Source organism: Watersipora subatra, chromosome 3, assembly GCF_963576615.1.
Source record: "Watersipora subatra chromosome 3, tzWatSuba1.1, whole genome shotgun sequence".
NCBI classification, from domain to species: domain Eukaryota; kingdom Metazoa; phylum Bryozoa; class Gymnolaemata; order Cheilostomatida; family Watersiporidae; genus Watersipora; species Watersipora subatra.
The window spans coordinates 2,273,464-2,292,286 of NC_088710.1; the positions used below are offsets into that span (position 1 = coordinate 2,273,464).

Below are 18,823 nucleotides of genomic sequence, written 5' to 3' on the forward strand. Positions count from 1 at the left end.
TGTTCAGCTCCTGAACGATCATTCACTAATATATCATCATAATAAATGTGAATGCCTTCGATGCCCCTTAACACCTGTTCAACCGCTCTTTGCTACAGTTATGGGGCTTTTTTGATGTCATAAGGAAGCCTAGTATATTGTAGCAAACTTCTTGATGTTACTATTATCCAAATCTCCTGTGAGCTTTCATCTACAACTATTTGGTTGTAAGCTTGAGTAAAATCTAGATTGGAAAGATATTTGTTCTTTGCCAAATTACACAAGATATTTTCTATGTTTATTAGAAGCAGGGCCACATCTTTTAGCAATGGGTTAAAAATAGGCTTAAAGTTACCACAAAGTTCATTGTTTTTAGGAACAAATAACAGCCCACCACACCACTCACTGTGCTCAACTGGAACCAATACACCTTCTTTGATGAGCTGGTCAAGTTCTTTATCTACTGCTGACTGAATAGCAATGGGAACCCTATGTAGCTTTGAATGCCTTGAAGTAGTCCCATCAATCAGCTCAAGCTTTACCGGAGGGCTTCTTAATAACCTTTGTTCCTTAAAATTTTCAGAATATTTCAACAGCAGTTTATCTAGGTCACTTGTATGGGTACTTTACTACAGTTTTGATAGCCTGCCAATCTATACGCAGCTCTATCAACCATTCTCTACCCAACAAAGTGAAGCGAGACGCCCCCACTACATGAAGCCACAACCTTCCAACGTGTTCTATTATGTGACCCATCCACCAACATCATTCCTGCGCATCTCACCACGTCACCAGTGAAACTGCCAAAATGAACACTTGGTTTTGTAGAGCTTTTGATTGTTAAAAAGGTTTTGGTAAACATGGTATAGTACAATCGACACTACCGCACCAGTATCAACTAGCATTAAAAATTTGGTGTTATTCACAAAAACATCAACAGCATGATTATGGTTTGCTAGCATTATTACAATCTGCAAATTAAGCATCAGATAATGACATTGAGTCAAATGTTTCCGCCAACTCTTCCCTCCAATCTTATTGACAGAATATTACCACATTGACTTGATTACTACAGTCACTGTTACACATGAGTCGAATGTGACCAATATGATTGCAACGATGGCAGGTCACTTTTTTAAATCTACAATTATTTGGCTGGTGATTAGTTTTGCCGCATCTCCAACATTTATAATGAATTCCTGAAGATGAATTATACTTAGCTGTAGTAGCTGGTGGTCCAGGGTGTCAGGGGCTAAATTAGGGGGAAGGAAGCCTGGGGCATTCTCGCAGTCTGAGCTCTCACATTAGACGTCCTCCACTATTCACTATTTTTACTTCATCAACCTATGATGATACAGTCTGTTGGGCTAGTGCACTAGAGCGGTATTCACCCATCTGCATGGCCAAAGTTACAGCATTCTCTCAATTTAGACCTGATCCTTCCTTGATAAGAGCATGTCGAATTCTGTCATGGCGTATCCCTGCCACCAGTCTGTTCCTCAGCTTTTGCTTAAGCTGTGCCGATGGCCCAAAGTTGCAATTAGCTGATAGGCGTTTAAAAGCCAAAATCAACTCAGGAACAGTTTCTGTTATAAACAGTACCATCGTGTCAAAACATATGCCTGATCTACCTCATTCTTACTGCCAAAATGCCCAGCCAGTAAGCCCACTAGCTCATCACACGACTTATCAGTTATATCTTCAGGTGAGCACAAGCCTATCAACAGTTGAAAACTTTTTCCGCCTAACATAGTAATGAGTGGCATGTTTCTTTATCCCATCGGTAATTTCATTCCCGACTAGCCAAGAAGTGAGTCTAGTCTTATACATAGGCCAATCGTGTGTATCCGGTCTAAACTCGCTGATATTACCAAAAGGCATGGTAAAATGTGTCAGAGGCTTTTATGTTCCATCTGTGTTGCCAATTTGTTATGACGTGACAGATATGTTTTAAAGTTGAAATAGTTTATTGTGACCACATGAAATTATGATGCTTGAAAAAATGCATTTCGCTATTTCGCAATGATGGTCAAGGTCATAACATCATATAATGTCAGGTTATAATAAAACCAACTTTAAAAACTTATATTATAAATTTCAAAAGTTATAAGAACTTTGTAAATGTAATTAGAAAATATAAATATGCATAAATTATATAAATGTAAATATAAGAGAGTGAGGAATAACTGATACTTGTAATCTTAAATGAGAAAATCTTACAGTAAATCTTACAAATAATCTAACCGACAATTTTACAGCAATCTGAAAAATCTTTTTTGTAAGATGTGAAACTGATTACGAATTACTAATTGGTTAGGTTTAGAAGGAAAGATGTGTAAGCTAATACACAAAGTAAGCACTTATAAGAACCTTTGTGAAACACGTATGTAACAAACTCAATAATCATCTGTTGAGGAAAAGAAATTGCGCACGCTGATACACTACATCAATATTAAAATAAACATTAAATTAAAAAAATTGAACATTATTCGTATAAAAAATGAAACTTTTTTAAATAGAGCTGATTGAAGAAGTTATTTTAATTTAAAAAAGAACGTAAAAACCGTGAATAAACAAAAGAAACATATTTTGTTCGTATTTAATGATTGTGGAACGCAAGGTACCAAATCAGAATATCAGAAACATAATGTAGCTGAGAAAAAGTTATCTGAGCAGCTGGAATAAATTAGTAGAGAACTAAATGTAGATGTTAAATAAGTCGCAAGAAATTAAACTACGAAATGTTGATGCGACGTATATCTTTTGGTAACGTATATAATTAGTACAAAAATCACCAAATTTCAAGTTAAAGATAAATTATTAACTTTAACGAAAAAGATGAAGAAGCATCGTGTTGCATATATGTAGGTCCCAAAATATTTTTGAACAAGGGCATCATAACGCGTGTATGCAATGCTAAAATAATCAGCGTGTAGATCATTACGTGGATCATTACGTCTTCTATGGCTCAGCAGTAGAGCGCTTGGACTTTAAACTTGCATTAGCAATCTCCGTGAGTTTAAATTCACCAGAAAGCGGAACATAATTTTCAAGATTTTAATAGTTATAGCAGGACACGCATACACACATACACACAAACAATGAGAAATATATCTTTATAGAAGTATCAGTACACAATAAGGAGGCACTTTGAAAAAATCTTTACATGTCAGAGGCAGAGAAAACACCGGTTGAAGAGTTTTTAGCGGTAAAAGATGTTCAGCATGATAAATCAGAAGTCTTCATGCTTTATACAGACTCTGGAATGGTAAACTGAACAACATAGAACAAGATGTCTAACTGCAACATCTGAGCTCAATAGACTCAATACAGATGAGCTAGCGCTTCAATAGATGGTAGTTCATCTATATTATCTTATTAATCAATACACGAGTTAGCCAATCAAAATCCACTAAGTTTAGCTTTGATACACTGGAAATATTCTATAAGAATTCGATGACTCAATGTTCTAACCAACCTTCTATAATACACAATGAGTCTATTAAACTCTGAGTCATATGCTAGTACTGGCAGCAAATGTAAGTCTGAATTTTATGCAGGACTTCTTGCCAACATTTCACTATTCTATTACTTCATATTACAATCTCAATGATCTAAATTATTAGAATAATAATATTAAATAATTAATAACTTTATTTATTACTGTACAAATAGTTTACACAATCAAAGTAAATAAATTGATGTATGACACTTGTAAGGTTAACTAACAGTGCCTCTCTATTCATATATCCAGAGTCTCTGTGTTGCTGTAGAAATGTATTAATTTGAATGCATTTGACAGTAGGCTTCAATCAAGCTTGTTGCTGATATACATTCGAGTGCAAAAAGGAAAAAATAAAGATTGTAGCGGGTGACTTGCAGTAAAATTCACATTACAGTTGTTTAATATCCAAATGTTCATTATGTCTTACTCTGCTGTGTTGTAAGTGCAAAATATGTGGAAATGTGATTGCAAGCTCTTAAAAACTCATAAGCGAACAGTTAATCATTATAGCTATCATGAAAACGCCTTAGGTTAGAATCCGTTTATTTCGATGACGTAAGTTTTGACATGTGATGCTAATGTTATCACGCCAATAAAGCGCTCAATATGAAACGTCTCGTAGCACTAGTTTATGACAAACTCTTCGGGTTCTACCAGAAAACCCTTATCAAATATAGACGCTCGCTACTTTACAGTTTTGTTTCAGCTTAGTCTAATCGTCTAGTCGTAACCTGATCATGTGACCCATACTTCCTGCCAAACAGTGCGAATAATTCCTGCCGCATTTTCCGACTATCACAGACTCCTCTTGTTCATCAGAGGATGATATGCACTACTTCGAGCTAAGATTAAAAAATTAAATTAACTTTTAGGCTAGGTTTTGAGATTTAAGTGCTCAAAATGACAGCATTACAATGATGAAATAGATGCGTAAGGACAATAGACATGGTTTTATTAAATGCGTGAAGCATATTTGTGAAAATACTTTGACGGATGAAGAGTCATGACAGTATAAACAGAAACACATCGTGTTCAACTATGTCCCATTTCCAACTCACGGCGTTTTTGTGATGGCTGCGATTAAAAGTTCGTTTTTGAGCTTTTAAGAGCTTGTAATCACATTTCCAGACATTTTGCACCTACAACACAGCAGAGTAAGACATGGTGAACCTTTTGATACCAATTAACTGTAATGTGAATTTTGTTGCAAGTCAACCTTTAATAGTATATAAATAACTATAATAAATATATTAATATGAATAATAGCATAATTTTGTGATATAAATTTAGTTTTAAAATACGAAATTTAACTAATCCCTGAGCAAAAAGATTAAAGTCATTAATGAGTCACTTTTGCTTTAAAAGTGAAACTGGAATGTAACAAACGGAGCTGTATAAAATGTAAAGCATATTTGACCATGTCTCTTTAGCAAACTATCTTATCTTGTCACAGTCCACTCTAATCACAGTCTTGTAAGGCAACATAAGTAGTTCTCCCACTGTCATGGCAATGATGACAGACTCAGCAGGTGCCCAGATGGTGTGTAGGCTGTGCACCTGAAGTGACAAACCAGAAAAGAGATCATCAATACGGTAGGCGCTCTCTGATTAACTTACCAAAACTCTTTACGTAAAGAAATGGCAAGAGGTTCTATATACTACAGATAAACAGATAAATTCCTGCCTATGTCTTTTCCTCTATAATGCCAGGTGACTAAAGAACTAGCAGAGTCACAAACTAGACATCTCAGCAATCAGCCAGCATCTATGAAATAGTAATTTATATATGACAAAGTAACAACAGATTATTATGCGCTTGACCATTAGCTGGGTACTTTGACACAAACCGTTATGTACTGGCTTGAAGAAAATGTTAGCTGTCTGAGAAAGTCTTAACACTGTTTCAGTCTGACTGCAGAAAAGCTAGATAATAAAGTTCAACATAATAGACATCTACAGGGCATCCAGACTTCGTAATGAGTTTTTGTATCCATGTCTATTAAAACAGGTAAATTAGTAGAGAAGGAAATATGTGCTCAGCATACAGTAAATATGGTGTTATTATTATACACAGCATAATTTGAATAAATAAAATACTAACATGTAATATTAGCTTAATATTATATTCCAGAAGTATTAATTGTATTTGTTAGCGTTCTCTATAAATCATGTTTTGAGCTCTCTGATGTGTAGGTAATGCTATGATTGGGCACTGGTGAGAGCACCTTCTGTAGCGTGTAATTCTTTGACAGGCTTCATGCTAAATGTCTCTAATTATCAGAAGGAACGAGTGGAAAGGCAGAAAAGCCACATAGAAAATAACCTGCAACTTCCAACTTACGTGAGTGCATGTGTACTTGTAACAGATACTTATAGGCTGTCTACAGTCTATAGATACTATTATTACTATTATTGTTATAGTTTTTCTTCACAGTCGTGTGGTGGTAGGTGACTGGTTTTAGTCTGTGTTGCGTCCGAGCCTTAACAAAAGTCTCCAAAATCTTCTTCAATTCCACTAAGAGAGGACCTCCCACAATATATGAGCTGTTACTAAAATGGCTGTCTTCTGTATAGCCTCAAAAGACATGTTTACTTCTATCCTTTTATTATTAACAACTTTATCTAAAGTGATTGTTCTTTCTATTACAAAATATCAAAACAGCCTGTTTGTTGTTATCAAAGTTTTTTTTATACAAATGTTAACTGATTGAAGTGAAATAACTTGAAATGTGTTCTTTTTTCTAAACTAAATTCTATTGCGTTGCATAGGTCAAAAGATTCATATACATATTCCATTTACAAAAAGCAAATGTAGTTTTGTTATGAGAGCCATGAATTTAAGAATAGGTAATATATTGAACAGAGTATTTTGAAGTATAAACCAGCTGTGAAAGTCTTCTAGTATAATGTACATGTATAAAATATTGTGAGGGGGAACAGCATAACAAAACTGCTGTTTTTCAAAAACAGTAACTAAAATAATTAAAAGCGCATTCTATCGATTGTAATTTACATATGTAACTTACCCTTATTTCTTACACTTGCTGAGCACAAAAGTTATTGAAAATGATCCAGTCATTTAGGACTGTAAATAATGAATCTCCCACATCTCCATCTCAAGCTCTTCTTCTCATCTAGACCACAGTCTACAGTAATGATTATTAGGTGGAATATCTCCCATGCACCGTAAGAGATCATGGTGTGTAATGATTATATGCACAATTATTCCCAAGAATACCAAGGTGTCTACATGATTTAGTGGTAGTACCAAGGTGTCTACATGGTTTAGTGGTAGTACCAAGATGTGTACATGATTTAGTGGTAGTACCAAGGTGTCTACATGATTTAGTGGTAGTACCAAGGTGTCTACATGGTATAGTGGTAGTACCAAGGTGTCTACATGGTATAGTGGTAGTACCAATATATCTACATGGTTTAGTGGTAGTACCAAGGTGTCTACATGATTTAGTGGTAGTACCAAAATGTCTACATGGTTTAGTGGTAGTACCAAAATGTCTACATGGTTTAGTGGTAGTACCAAGGTGACTACATGATTTAGTGGTAGTACCAAGGTGTCTACATGATTTAGTGGTAGTACCAAGGTGTCTACATAATTTAGTCGTAGTACCAAGGTGTCTACATGATTTAGTGGTAGTACCAAGATGTCTACATGGTTTAGTGGTAGTACCAAGATGTCTACAAGGTTTAGTGGTAGTACCAAGATGTCTACATGGTTTAGTGGTAGTACCAAGGTGTCTACATGATTTAGTGGTAGTACCAAGGTGTCTACATGGTATAGTGATAGTACCAATGTGTCTACATGATTTAGTGGTAGTACCAAGGTGTCTACATGGTATAGTGGTAGTACCAAGGTGTCTACATGATTTAGTGGTAGTACCAAGGTGTCTACATGGTATAGTGGTAGTACCAAGGTGTCTACATGATTTAGTGGTAGTACCAAGATGTCTACATGGTTTAGTGGTAGTACCAAGGTGTCTACATGATTTAGTGGTAGTACCAAGATGTCTACATGGTTTAGTGGTAGTACCAAGGTGTCTACATGATTTAGTGGTAGTACCAAGGTGTCTACATAATTTAGTGGTAGTACCAAGGTGTACATATATAAATGTAAGTGTTTGTTTGTCTGTCTGTCATCGCCCGTATGTCCAGTTAATAGCGATCGATTAAAATACGCACGCTTGCACTCCAGTGAGAGGCCATGATCTGTAATAATTACATGCACAACTATTCCGAAAAATACCAAGGTGTCTACATGGTTTAGTGGTAGTACGCTTGGTTTCACATTTGTGCATCAGATTGTACGAGTTCGGTTTCTGTGAGATGCAGTTTTGTTTCCTAACACTCTTAGCTGGCTTCCTACAGACATGGCTCTTCTTATAGTAAATATTATAGTACATGTATTAGAATAAGTTACTAGCTTAAGTTACTTAAATATATTGGGTAAAGAAAAGTAGCCAATGGCAACTACATTACCTGCTACCGTTTGTGAGCTATTTTAAATCTTGAGTATATTTGTAGCATAGGAAGTAAGAAATGCTTTTAACACTCTATTTTAGCTATGCCTCGAGCTTCCAAATACTTTTATCATGCATCGGCTGGACACACAGAAATAAAAAAAACCTCTTCATTAACAAGTTGGAATGGTAAATGCTGTATATGTTAATCGAAAATATATTTTCTATATAAAAACTTTTGTATTACTTGTGTAACTCTGGGCATTCACCTAGTACATCTAAACTATTAAGTATACTAGTTACTCACACAACATGTACAACTCAAGGTCTGGTCTACCATCAGATAGACACTGGTTACAGAGAGGCTCGATGTCTTTTATCTTTGAACCATCTTTATCAAGAATCTCTACTCCAGACACATCCAGGTGCTTTAGCTTAGGTAAAGCATCAATAAGGTTGACCAGTTCTAGAACAATCCATGAAGTTCTCTCAAAACGTGATAAATATTCAGTGATATCTTCTAGTTGATGTGCTTATGTCTCTGTTGAGAGAGATTACTATGGTGTTAACTCACTTTGAACAAGGGCTTCCTTGCACCCTTTTCACCTTACTTATGTTCTTCCTTTTTAAAGACAATATACTTCTAGATTATTCTGAAGCACTATATATATTTGTCCTAACAGTTCTGAATAGCAAATGGTAGAAATTGGAGAAAGCACTGACCATGTTCATAAAAACTTCCTGCTCCTCTCATGCTCAGGTCTTCTAGCTCCTTCAACTTTATAAGTTCCTCCATCATTCCTGGCTGAAGGAAACAAAACATTCCTGATTAGGATCATTGTGCTAGAGATACTCCTGTCATCAGCAATGTACTTAATACTGACTATATGACGAGTGCTTAGTGCAGACTATATAACTAATACTTAGTACAGTTTACATGAGTAGTACTCAGTACAAACTATATAACTAGTGCTTAGTATGGATTATATGACTAGTACTTAGTACAGACTATATAACTAGAATTTAGTACAGACTATATAACTAGTACTCAGTACAGACTATATGACTAGTACTTAGTACAGACTATATAGCTAGTACTTAGTACAGACTATATAACTAGTACTTAGTATGGACTATATGACTAGTACATAGTACAGACTATATAACTAGTACTTAGTACAGTTTACATGACTAGTACATAGTACAAACTATATAACTAGTACTTAGTACAGACTATATGAGTAGTACTTAATACTGACTATATGACTAGTGCTTAGTACAGACTATAGGATTAGTACTTAGTACAGACTATATGACTAGTACTTAGTACAAACTATATAACTAGAACTTAGTACAGACTATATAACTAGAAATTAGTACAGACTATATGACTAGTACTCAGTACAGACTATATGACTAGTACTTAGTACAGACTATATAACTAGTACATAGTACAGACCATATAACTAGTACATAGTACAGACTATATAACTAGTACTTAGTACAGTTTACATGACTAGTACTTAGTACAAACTATATAACTAGTACTTAGTACAGACTATATGAGTAGTACTTAATACTGACTATATGACTAGTGCTTAGTACAGATTATAGGACTAGTAATTAGTACAGACTATATGACTAGTACTTAGTACAGACTATATAACTAGAACTTAGTACAGACTATATAACTAGGAATTAGTACAGACTATATGACTAGTACTTAGTACAGACTATATGACTAGTACTCAGTACAGACTATATGACTAGTACTTAGTACAGACTATATAACTAGTGCTTAGTATGGACTATATGACTAGTACATAGTACAAACTATATAACTAGTACTTAGTACAGTTTACATGACTAGTACTTAGTACAGACTATACAACTATTACTTAGTGCAGTCTACATGACTAGTACTTAGTACAGACTATACAACTAGTACTTAGTGCAGTCTACATGACTATAGTACTTACTACAGACTATATGACTAGTACCTAGTGCAGACTATATGACTAGTACTTAGTATATACTATATGACTAGTACTTAGTACAGGCTATATGACTAGTACGTACTTAGTACATACTATAAGACAGATATTTTTAATTTGCATAATCAAGCATACACACTTACAAGAGCTGTGTAGTTTATATCCAGATGTGTGAGTTTGGGCCAGTTACGAAACAACAGGAAATGGTGAGAAGCTTCAAGTCGGTCACTAGGAAATAGTCTTAACTTCCTGAAAGTTAAATTATGGCATCTGCTAATGTCCGATTGTTTGCTTAAAAAATATATGTATGATGTTTAACATAACAAACTCAGGCAGTCTGTAGCAATAAGGGCGGCATATATGAACCAACAAACTGCTAAAACATACATGGCTCTCCTAGTTTTAAGACTATGTTACACTGCTTACACATTTCTGAACAGAAAATCAATTCAAGTTACAATAACCAAACTGCAGAGTGTATTAACTTAATGAACTTTAAAATAAATTTCATGGATTGTACTTCCATCTTTATAAATATAATCTATTTTTAAGAATGAATGACCAACCACTATATATTTGCTCTCCGTCTGTTTACTCAGATCTGTTGAACAAGTCTTTTGTAGGTAATGTCCTTTTGTTTAAAGAGAAGATAGATATAGAACAATTTGAAATTCCGTCTAGTATGCTCCTAAGTAACCTTGAGATAGGTAAACATTTAAAGTTATTGCTTTCTTTTTGGTACATTAATATGCAATTTGTTATTTGTTTAACCAAGTATGAAAACATCAGGACTCTATTTAATTGAACCTGATCAGAAATAAAATTCTTGACATGTTTTCAAAGTTCTGACACTTGGTTTGTAAAATCTTTACACAGTAACTTGTCATACATCATTTTGGAATTGTAAAATGTAACTTTTATGTTTAAGAAGGTAGATATATAGACCATTTTGAAACCAAGTTTAGTGTGCTCCTAAATAACTTTGAAATACCTAAACAATTAAATTTATTGGTTTTCATTTGCTATTTACTTGGATATGACGAGTGAGTACATTAATATGAAACTTATTAGTTCTTTTACCAAATACAAATAGATGGGGACTCTATTATATTGAACCTGGTCAAAAATCAAAATCTTGACAGGTTTTTAAAACTGAGAGCCGGCTGGTAAAACTTCGACACAGAAATATTTCTAACATTATTTTAGAGCCATAAATGTAAATTTGAAGTTATGATTAGAACTTGTTCTACATCACACACAAGTGCTGCCTCATTGGAGAGATAAGTCATTAGATGACTCAATACTAGTGACACACAAAATCACTGAGCTCTAAGGGCAGTTGTGAAAAATAACAAATCCTTACTTTATCTTAGTGCAGTTGACCAGCATGTTTTCTCTCCCAAGTTTACAATGTACTAGCTCTTTGCATATTGATAGTTCTTCCTACAAAGAGATCAATTTATATGATCTTTAGTTGTACCAGCCTGTAGCTTCTACATAATATAAGCACTACGATATCACGCATACAGCAGTAGGTTTGTGTGAGCAAAACTATGCAGAATACAAATTATGCAGAAAGAAGTTTACGCCAAAATGAAAAATTATTTTCGATAAAAGATTTAGTGATAATAAAAGTATTGAACACAAATAAAAGGGTTGTGTTCTCAGAAAACTACAAAATGTGAAAGTTTAGGTGCAGTACTTTTCAATGAAAGTAGAAATATAAAGGTCAATTTGAAGTTGTACTAATAGCAATTATTGTTAATAATCTTTATTTTTTATACCACTTATAATTTTAAATAAAGTATAAATATAAATGTTGTTTATACAAAATTGAAGAAAGTTTTGATTTACCAGATTAGGGGCGCCAGAGAAGTCAATGAGAGCTTTGGGAGTACCTAAAATTATAGATTTAAACCAATAGGAGCTGCAGGATAGGCTCATATACAGAATTACAGTGCAGAGCAGCCTTGATAGACTAACATATTCCTAGTCAGTACCCTTGGTATACTAACATGTTTCTAGTCAGTACCCTTGGTAGTCAGTACCCTTATTAGACTAACATTTTCCTGGTCAGCCCTCTTGGTAGACTAACATGTTCCTAGTCAGTACTCTTAATAGTCTTACATGTTCCTAGTCAGCAACCTTTGTAGACTAATTTCCTATTTTCATGTATATGTAAATGCAATGATAACATCAACAAGTACTATAACGTTAGGCCACAGACTGTAAAGGGCATTAGCAGAAATAATAGCTGAGTTCCTTACCCTGAGAGAAAAATCCGTTGAAGACAAATTTCTTCAAATGAGGGCAGTTGAGGGCAACATCGACAATTCCCATGAAAGTTTGACACCAAGAAAATTCTTTTAAATTAGATCCGATTTGGTTGATCAGCGATGGCACAACGTCAGGCTAAAATAAACCAGGATATATACTGCATAATGTTATACTTAATGTTTTTATTCAAGACTGCTTGAAGTAAAACTAAATATTGACTTGAAAATGAAAATATAGTAAACATTGAGTGAATAATCTGGGTCAAATTTTTCGTTAGATGTGAAGCTTATATTTATTTAGCTAGCCTTATACCAAAGACAGCGATATGAGCTATTAATAGCTAGGCGATAAGAAATAGCTACTGCGAAATAAATTATATAACGCTAAGAAATTGATGCTGATAGTTTTCAAGCTAATGCATATTAGTACATCTCTATTATCAACCACCTGCTAATAAACAGACTGTTAGTAGAGAGACTGCTAGTAGAGAGACTGTTAGTAGAGAGACTGTTAGTAGAGAGACTGTAGGTAGACAGACTGTTAGCAGAGGGAATGTTAGTATAGAGACTGTTAGTGGAGAGAATTTTAGCAAAGAGACTGTTAGTAGACAGACTGTTAGTAGAGAGACTGTTAGTAGAGACTATTAGTTGACTGACTGTTAGTAGAGAGACTGTTAGTATACAGACTGTTAGTAGAGAGACTTTTAGTAGAGAGACTGTTAGTAGAGAGACTGTTAGTAGAGAGACTGTTAGTAGAAAGGCTGTTAGTAGAGAGACTGTTAGTAGACAGACTGTTAGTAGAGACACTGTTCGTAGAGAGACTGTTAGTAGAGAGATTGTCAGGGGAGACTGTTAGTAAAGAGATTGTTAGCAGAGAGAATGCTAGTAAAGAGACTGTTAGTAGAAAGACTGTTAGTCGACAGACTGTTAGTATAGAGACTGTTAGTTGAAATATTGTTAGTAGAGACTGTTAGTAGAGAGACTGTTAGTAGGGAGACTGTTAGTAGGGAGACTGCTAGTAGACAGACTGTTAGTAGAGAGACTGTTAGTAGAGAGACTGTTAGTAGGGAGACTGTTAGTAGAGAGACTAAAAATTTTTTATCGCCTCCCTTCCTCATTGCTGACTGCACTGTACAAATGCGGAGCAAATGCATTGTTACCATACATGATGCTTTACCGATTGGACTTGTCCTGCTGTTAAGGTGAGTTTTTGAATATTTGCCCAGTCCAGAGACCGTTGGAAGGGTCTTTCCGGGATGCTCATACCGAGTTGGGTAACTTTAGGAAAGGCAGTCAGCAGTTTGAACAGTCTAAAACATGGATAAGTTTAGACTAGCACCTGAATATACGGTGTAGAATAATAAGGGATAACAAACCTTACTTAGCAACAGGATACTACACACTATTCTTATTGCTCTCTAGAATAGAAAGATTTCATATAGGAGAACTTGTACTAGTTCTATTGTTACAATTATGTCTGGTATAAATTGAACTTCATTTTTCAGTTGTTACTCTATTCAAATGTACTTTATTTTGAAACTATTATATACATATGCGCTGTATTTACATGTACGTTACAAATACATTTACAATGCTTATTGCTAAACTTATGAGCTACAAATCCTTTTTTGATAATAATCAAGAATGCTAAAAATATAATGAACTCAGCAGAAAGTAACAGAAGTTGAAATATATTGCGAATTATATCTCACATACAAAATACTCTGATGATGAGTAACAGGGTGGTTATGACTATCTTTAGTAACTTGAACTGTCAGCGCTTCTCTGAGACACTCATGTCTTCAGGAGATGAAATCTTCAGCTGACTAGATTATATTATAGAGATTTCCTCTCAGAAGAAACCAGTGCAAGTAGTTTTGATTATTAGTTTTTTTGTGATATCCACTCTCATCATTTATCCTCGACATCACTCTCTTCCTCTAGATGCTATTCCCTCTTCACTTATCTCTCTCCCGCTTTCTTTTTCAACCTCACTCTCCCTGTTCTTGCTGTCTCCTCACTCTCCCCTCACTGCACTTACTACCTATGTGATTACTTACCCTTCATCACCAGAATTATCAGATCCACTCCATTCATTTATTTCCTACAAAAAAAAATGCACAAAGTTGCCAACTGAAAAAATAAGAAAGTATATTTTTACTACAAATAGAAGTCTCAAAACACGGAAGTACAGTTTTGCTACATAATATAAACATGAACAATTACTTATGTCTTTTTTTGAGTGTTTGTGTGTTTGTTTAGAGAAGCTTTCAGCTGTAAACACTTCTAAACTTGAATCCTTGTTAAAAGAAACTTGAACTCCTGTTACATAGCGTCACACAAAGACTAAAGTAGGCTCTTCCATCCAAAAACAACAAATTCATTATACTATTTATAACTTATTTTATTGCTATGGGTTTGTTTGTGAAGTGTAGTATGTAATTTCAACAGTTTTGTTAACTCTTATTTGACTCTTTCAACCTGCTCAGTATCTAACCTGGCAAATTTAGTTATGAATGGAAAGTGGTAGTGGTACTATGGTAATGTGGACAAACTACAAAACCTTATGTTGACTTGATGTAAACTTATATGCTATTATTTACTAACATTATACAGGTGCGGAAATAACACTTAAGTCATTTGCAACCAGTCAAGCCATCTGTTGATAAAACTATGTTAATGTTTTTGCTTTTTAAACTTTCTTGAATATCATCATGGAAAACATTTTTAAGAAAAAAAATTTTTGACCGAAAAAGGCTTTTAGGTGCAGGTTGAGTTAAAACCATCAACTAGCTTTACAGTGAACAGCCGTCACCTTGAAAATGCACCACAAATTCGAATTTTAATCTTGTTTATAAATTACAAAAAAACCTGAATACGTAAGTGTCTACCTGTAAATTTGGCATTGCTTTAGCAGCGATATCTAAAACTTCCGATAGATATATATTCTTTGTCGTGATTGTGAATGATGTGACACTCGGTGGTACCACCTCTGCAAGAATTCAAATAAAAAGTCGTATTGCAAGAGAAACAGCATTGGTTCTAGCAAAGAAGTCTGCGACATAAAATAGATAACTCTAAGAAATCGATGCTGATAGTTTGCAAGCTAATGCCTATTAGTACATCTCTAATATCAACCACCTGTTAATAAACAGACTGTTAGTAAAGAGACTGTTAGTAGAGAGACTGTTAGTAGAGAGACTGTTAGTAGAGAGACTGTTAGTAGAGAGACCGCTAATAGAGAGACTGTTAGTAGAGAGACTGTCAGGAGAGAGACTGTTAGTAAAGAGACTGTTAGCAGAGAGAATGCTAGTAAAGAGACTGTTAGTAGAGAGACTGTTAGTAGAGAGACTGCTAGTAGACAGACTGTTAGTAGACTGACTGTTAGTAGAGAAACTTTTGGTAGACAGACTGTTCGTAGAGAGACAGTCAAGAGAGAGACTGTTAGTAAAGAGACTGTTAGTAGAGAGACTGTTAGTCAACAGAGTGTTAGAAGAGAGACTATTAGTAGACAGACTGTTAGTGTAGAGACTGTTAGTTGAAAGATTGTTAGTAGAGAGACTGTTAGTAAAGAGATTGTTAGTAGGGAGACCGTTAGTAGAGAGACTGTTAGTAGACAGACTGTTAGTAGACAGACTGTTAGTAGAGAGACTGTTAATAGAGAGACTGTTAGTTGTGAAACTATTGGTAAAGAGACTGTTACTAGGGAGACTGTTAGTAGAAAGATTGTTAGTAGAGAAGCTGTCAGTGTAGGATATAGTAACAATGGCCTTGACCCTAACGGAAGGTCATGAAGTACTGGCGAAGCTAGATGATAACTGACGGAGATATCAAAAAGGCCTTCTTGTCTAGGACGGTGAGCTTTCTGGACATGCTTTGGAAGCTTATACAATACTTCTACTATTTAAGGTAAAACCTAATGTTAAGCCTATACTACATGGTGTCAGAAGTTAACTACTAGAAGCCTAGTTAGCCAATTTGTAGGAATTCGTGTTATATTTAAGGTACAAGTCATAACCAGAATGTTTGTAGGAACTTCTGTCGTTAACATTGGTACATTGTATTAATTGCCATCATTTCTGCTGAGGTCTTAGTAGCGAGTTTGTAGGAATTCAATTATAGAGAGTTTGTAAGAACTCTGGTAATTATAAATCATATCGATTGGGGTTGCACAAGAAATTGACATGGCTGACAGGAGAGAAGATCATTTTGTGCAGAGATTAAAATATAAAGGGGAAAATTTAGCACTCAATTGGAAAGTCTTTATTGCTCAATTTGATATATTGAGAATTGCTACGAAATATTCAGAAATGGACGCTGATCAACAGATTGCCAATTTGCTACTCTTGATGAGATCTGATTATGTGCCGATATATAATCAATTCACCTTTCATACTACAGAAGCAGAAAGAACCAAAACATTAGACAATGTAATAGCCATGCTTGATCAGCATTTTGAACCTGTAAAAAATGTTATTTTTGAACGAGTTAAGCTTAACAGTATCAAGCAAGGAACTCAGCCTATCCACAATTAATTACACAAATACAATCACAGGCAGACAACTGCGACTATTAAACAATTTGTGATGAAATGGTGAGAAATAGGATATTTGTAGGAGTTGCTGACGATAAACTTAGGGAATATTTAATAGACGTAGAGGACCTAGACCTGAATAAATGCATAACCAAAGCGAAACAGTATGTAAGTCACCATGCTCAGGTATCGAAGATGACAAGTCAGGAGATGGGTACGAAAAATTTGGAGACAGTCAAACAGTCCCAAAGCTTGGATACTGTTAGACAAAATAGGACAGGATATCAAGCTAGGTCAGGTGATGATTATCGTCAGGATAGATTTAATAGTCAGAAAAGACAAGGACAAAATAATTACAAAGAAAGACCTAGGTGTGACTTTTGCAAGAAACCAGCTCATCCAAAAGATAGATGTCCGGCCTGGAACTCTATTTGTCACATATGCAAAGGTCTGTAAAGTAGGCTACAAAAATAGAGCTGAGGAAGTTGAGTGTGATTAACTAGAATGTCTATTTTTAGGCAACTCCGAATGACTAGATGGAGTGTCTGAATCACTAACCAAAACTTCAAAAACTTGGTTAGTAGGTATTAAGGTAAATACCCAAACAATTAAATTCAAAATAGATACTGGAGCAGCAGTAACAGCCATTCCATCGAAAATTAGAAAGCATGTAAGAAATACAAAATGCTTGAATGATAAATTGAGAGGAGCAAGAAACCTTGAATTGGTTGTTACTGGTAAGGCAGTTGTAAAGTTGTCTAAGGGAAGTAGACAAGTTGAGAAAACTGTACTTTGTAGACAATCTAACTGTTATATTAACTGATATAGTAAGAACGGCATTGACCCTAACAGAAGGTCACGAAGTACTGGCAAAGCTAGACGATAACTGACAGAGATATCGGAAGGCCTTCCTGTCTAAGACGGTGAGCTTGCTGGACGTGCTTTGGAAGCTTATACAATACCTCTACTATTTAAGGTATAGCTTAATGTTAAGCCTATACTACAGTCAGTAGAGAGCCTGTCAGTAGAGAGACTGTCAGTAGAGAGACTGTTCGTAGAGAAACTGTTAGTAGAGAGATTGTTAGTAGAGAAACTGTTAGTAGAGAGGATGTTAGTAGAGACACTGTTAGTAGAGAGACTGTTAGTAGAGAGACTGTTAATATAGAGACTCTCAGTAAAGAGACTGTTAGTAGAGAGACTGGTAGTAGAGAGACTGTTAATAAAGAGACTGTTAATAGAGAGACTGTTAGTAGAAAGACTGTTAGTAGAGAGACTGTTAGTAGAGAGACTGTTAGTAGAGAGACAGTTAGTAGACAGACTGTTAGTATAGAGACTACTATTAGAGAGAATGTTAGTAAGGAGACTGTCAGTAGAGACACTTGAAAGTAGGGAGATTGCTAGTAGAGCGACTGTTATTAGAGAAATTGTTTTCTATGGGTATAGTGCATAAGTATAAGCTGCAGTACCTATTTAGATCTAAAAGGTTTCCTCAATGGTATAACCTGGCAGAGAGACTATAGCATTTTATAAATCGATTTAAACCCAAAAGTTCTGGTTTTTTGTATGTTTTTCATTCAGAGATGTCTGCCTACAATCCTTATATCTTTAGCAAGTTGTCATGATTACCTGCCTATATTACCTCTGGTAGGAACACAATCTAAATGAGCTTCTAACCAAAGAGCTGTCTGCCCTGCAGTATAATCAGACACTAGCACAGAGTACAAACGTTAAAATTGACTTACCCAGCAATTCAATTAGCTCTGATTTTGAATCATTCCAGCCAATATTTAAATAACGCAGAGCACCAGTAGATGATCTCTTCAAAATGTCAACTTTTTTCTTGTGGTCAATGTCTATTACAGGGTGGAGGATATAAGGGAAGAGCAGTTTTTTTACAGTGCTCCAACACTGCTGACTTATTTCCCTCCACCGTTGACATACTAAAAGTAGTTACTGTATATAATAATGTATATCTATGAATATAGTCAGCACTAAAGGTAACAAGTTCAGACAGGTCAGTCAGAGGTTAAGGTTGAGAATTATAAAGATCTACAAGTTTA

The 18,823-nt window shown here is 35.0% G+C and overlaps 1 protein-coding gene across 1 annotated transcript; it reads right to left on the reverse strand.

The window, feature by feature from the left end:
• Positions 1 to 8,156: 8,156 nt before the first annotated feature.
• On the reverse strand, positions 8,157 to 18,528 carry LOC137391785 (uncharacterized). Its single transcript, XM_068078319.1, has 10 exons — positions 18,506 to 18,528; positions 15,121 to 15,221; positions 14,290 to 14,333; positions 13,407 to 13,539; positions 12,221 to 12,365; positions 11,808 to 11,851; positions 11,317 to 11,396; positions 10,097 to 10,202; positions 8,683 to 8,764; positions 8,157 to 8,425 (listed from the first exon to the last, which is right to left on the reverse strand). Exons 2-10 carry the CDS (start codon positions 15,133 to 15,135, stop codon positions 8,259 to 8,261), a joined length of 816 nt encoding a protein of 271 aa, XP_067934420.1. The 5' UTR covers positions 15,136 to 15,221; positions 18,506 to 18,528; the 3' UTR covers positions 8,157 to 8,258.
• Positions 18,529 to 18,823: the final 295 nt, after the last annotated feature.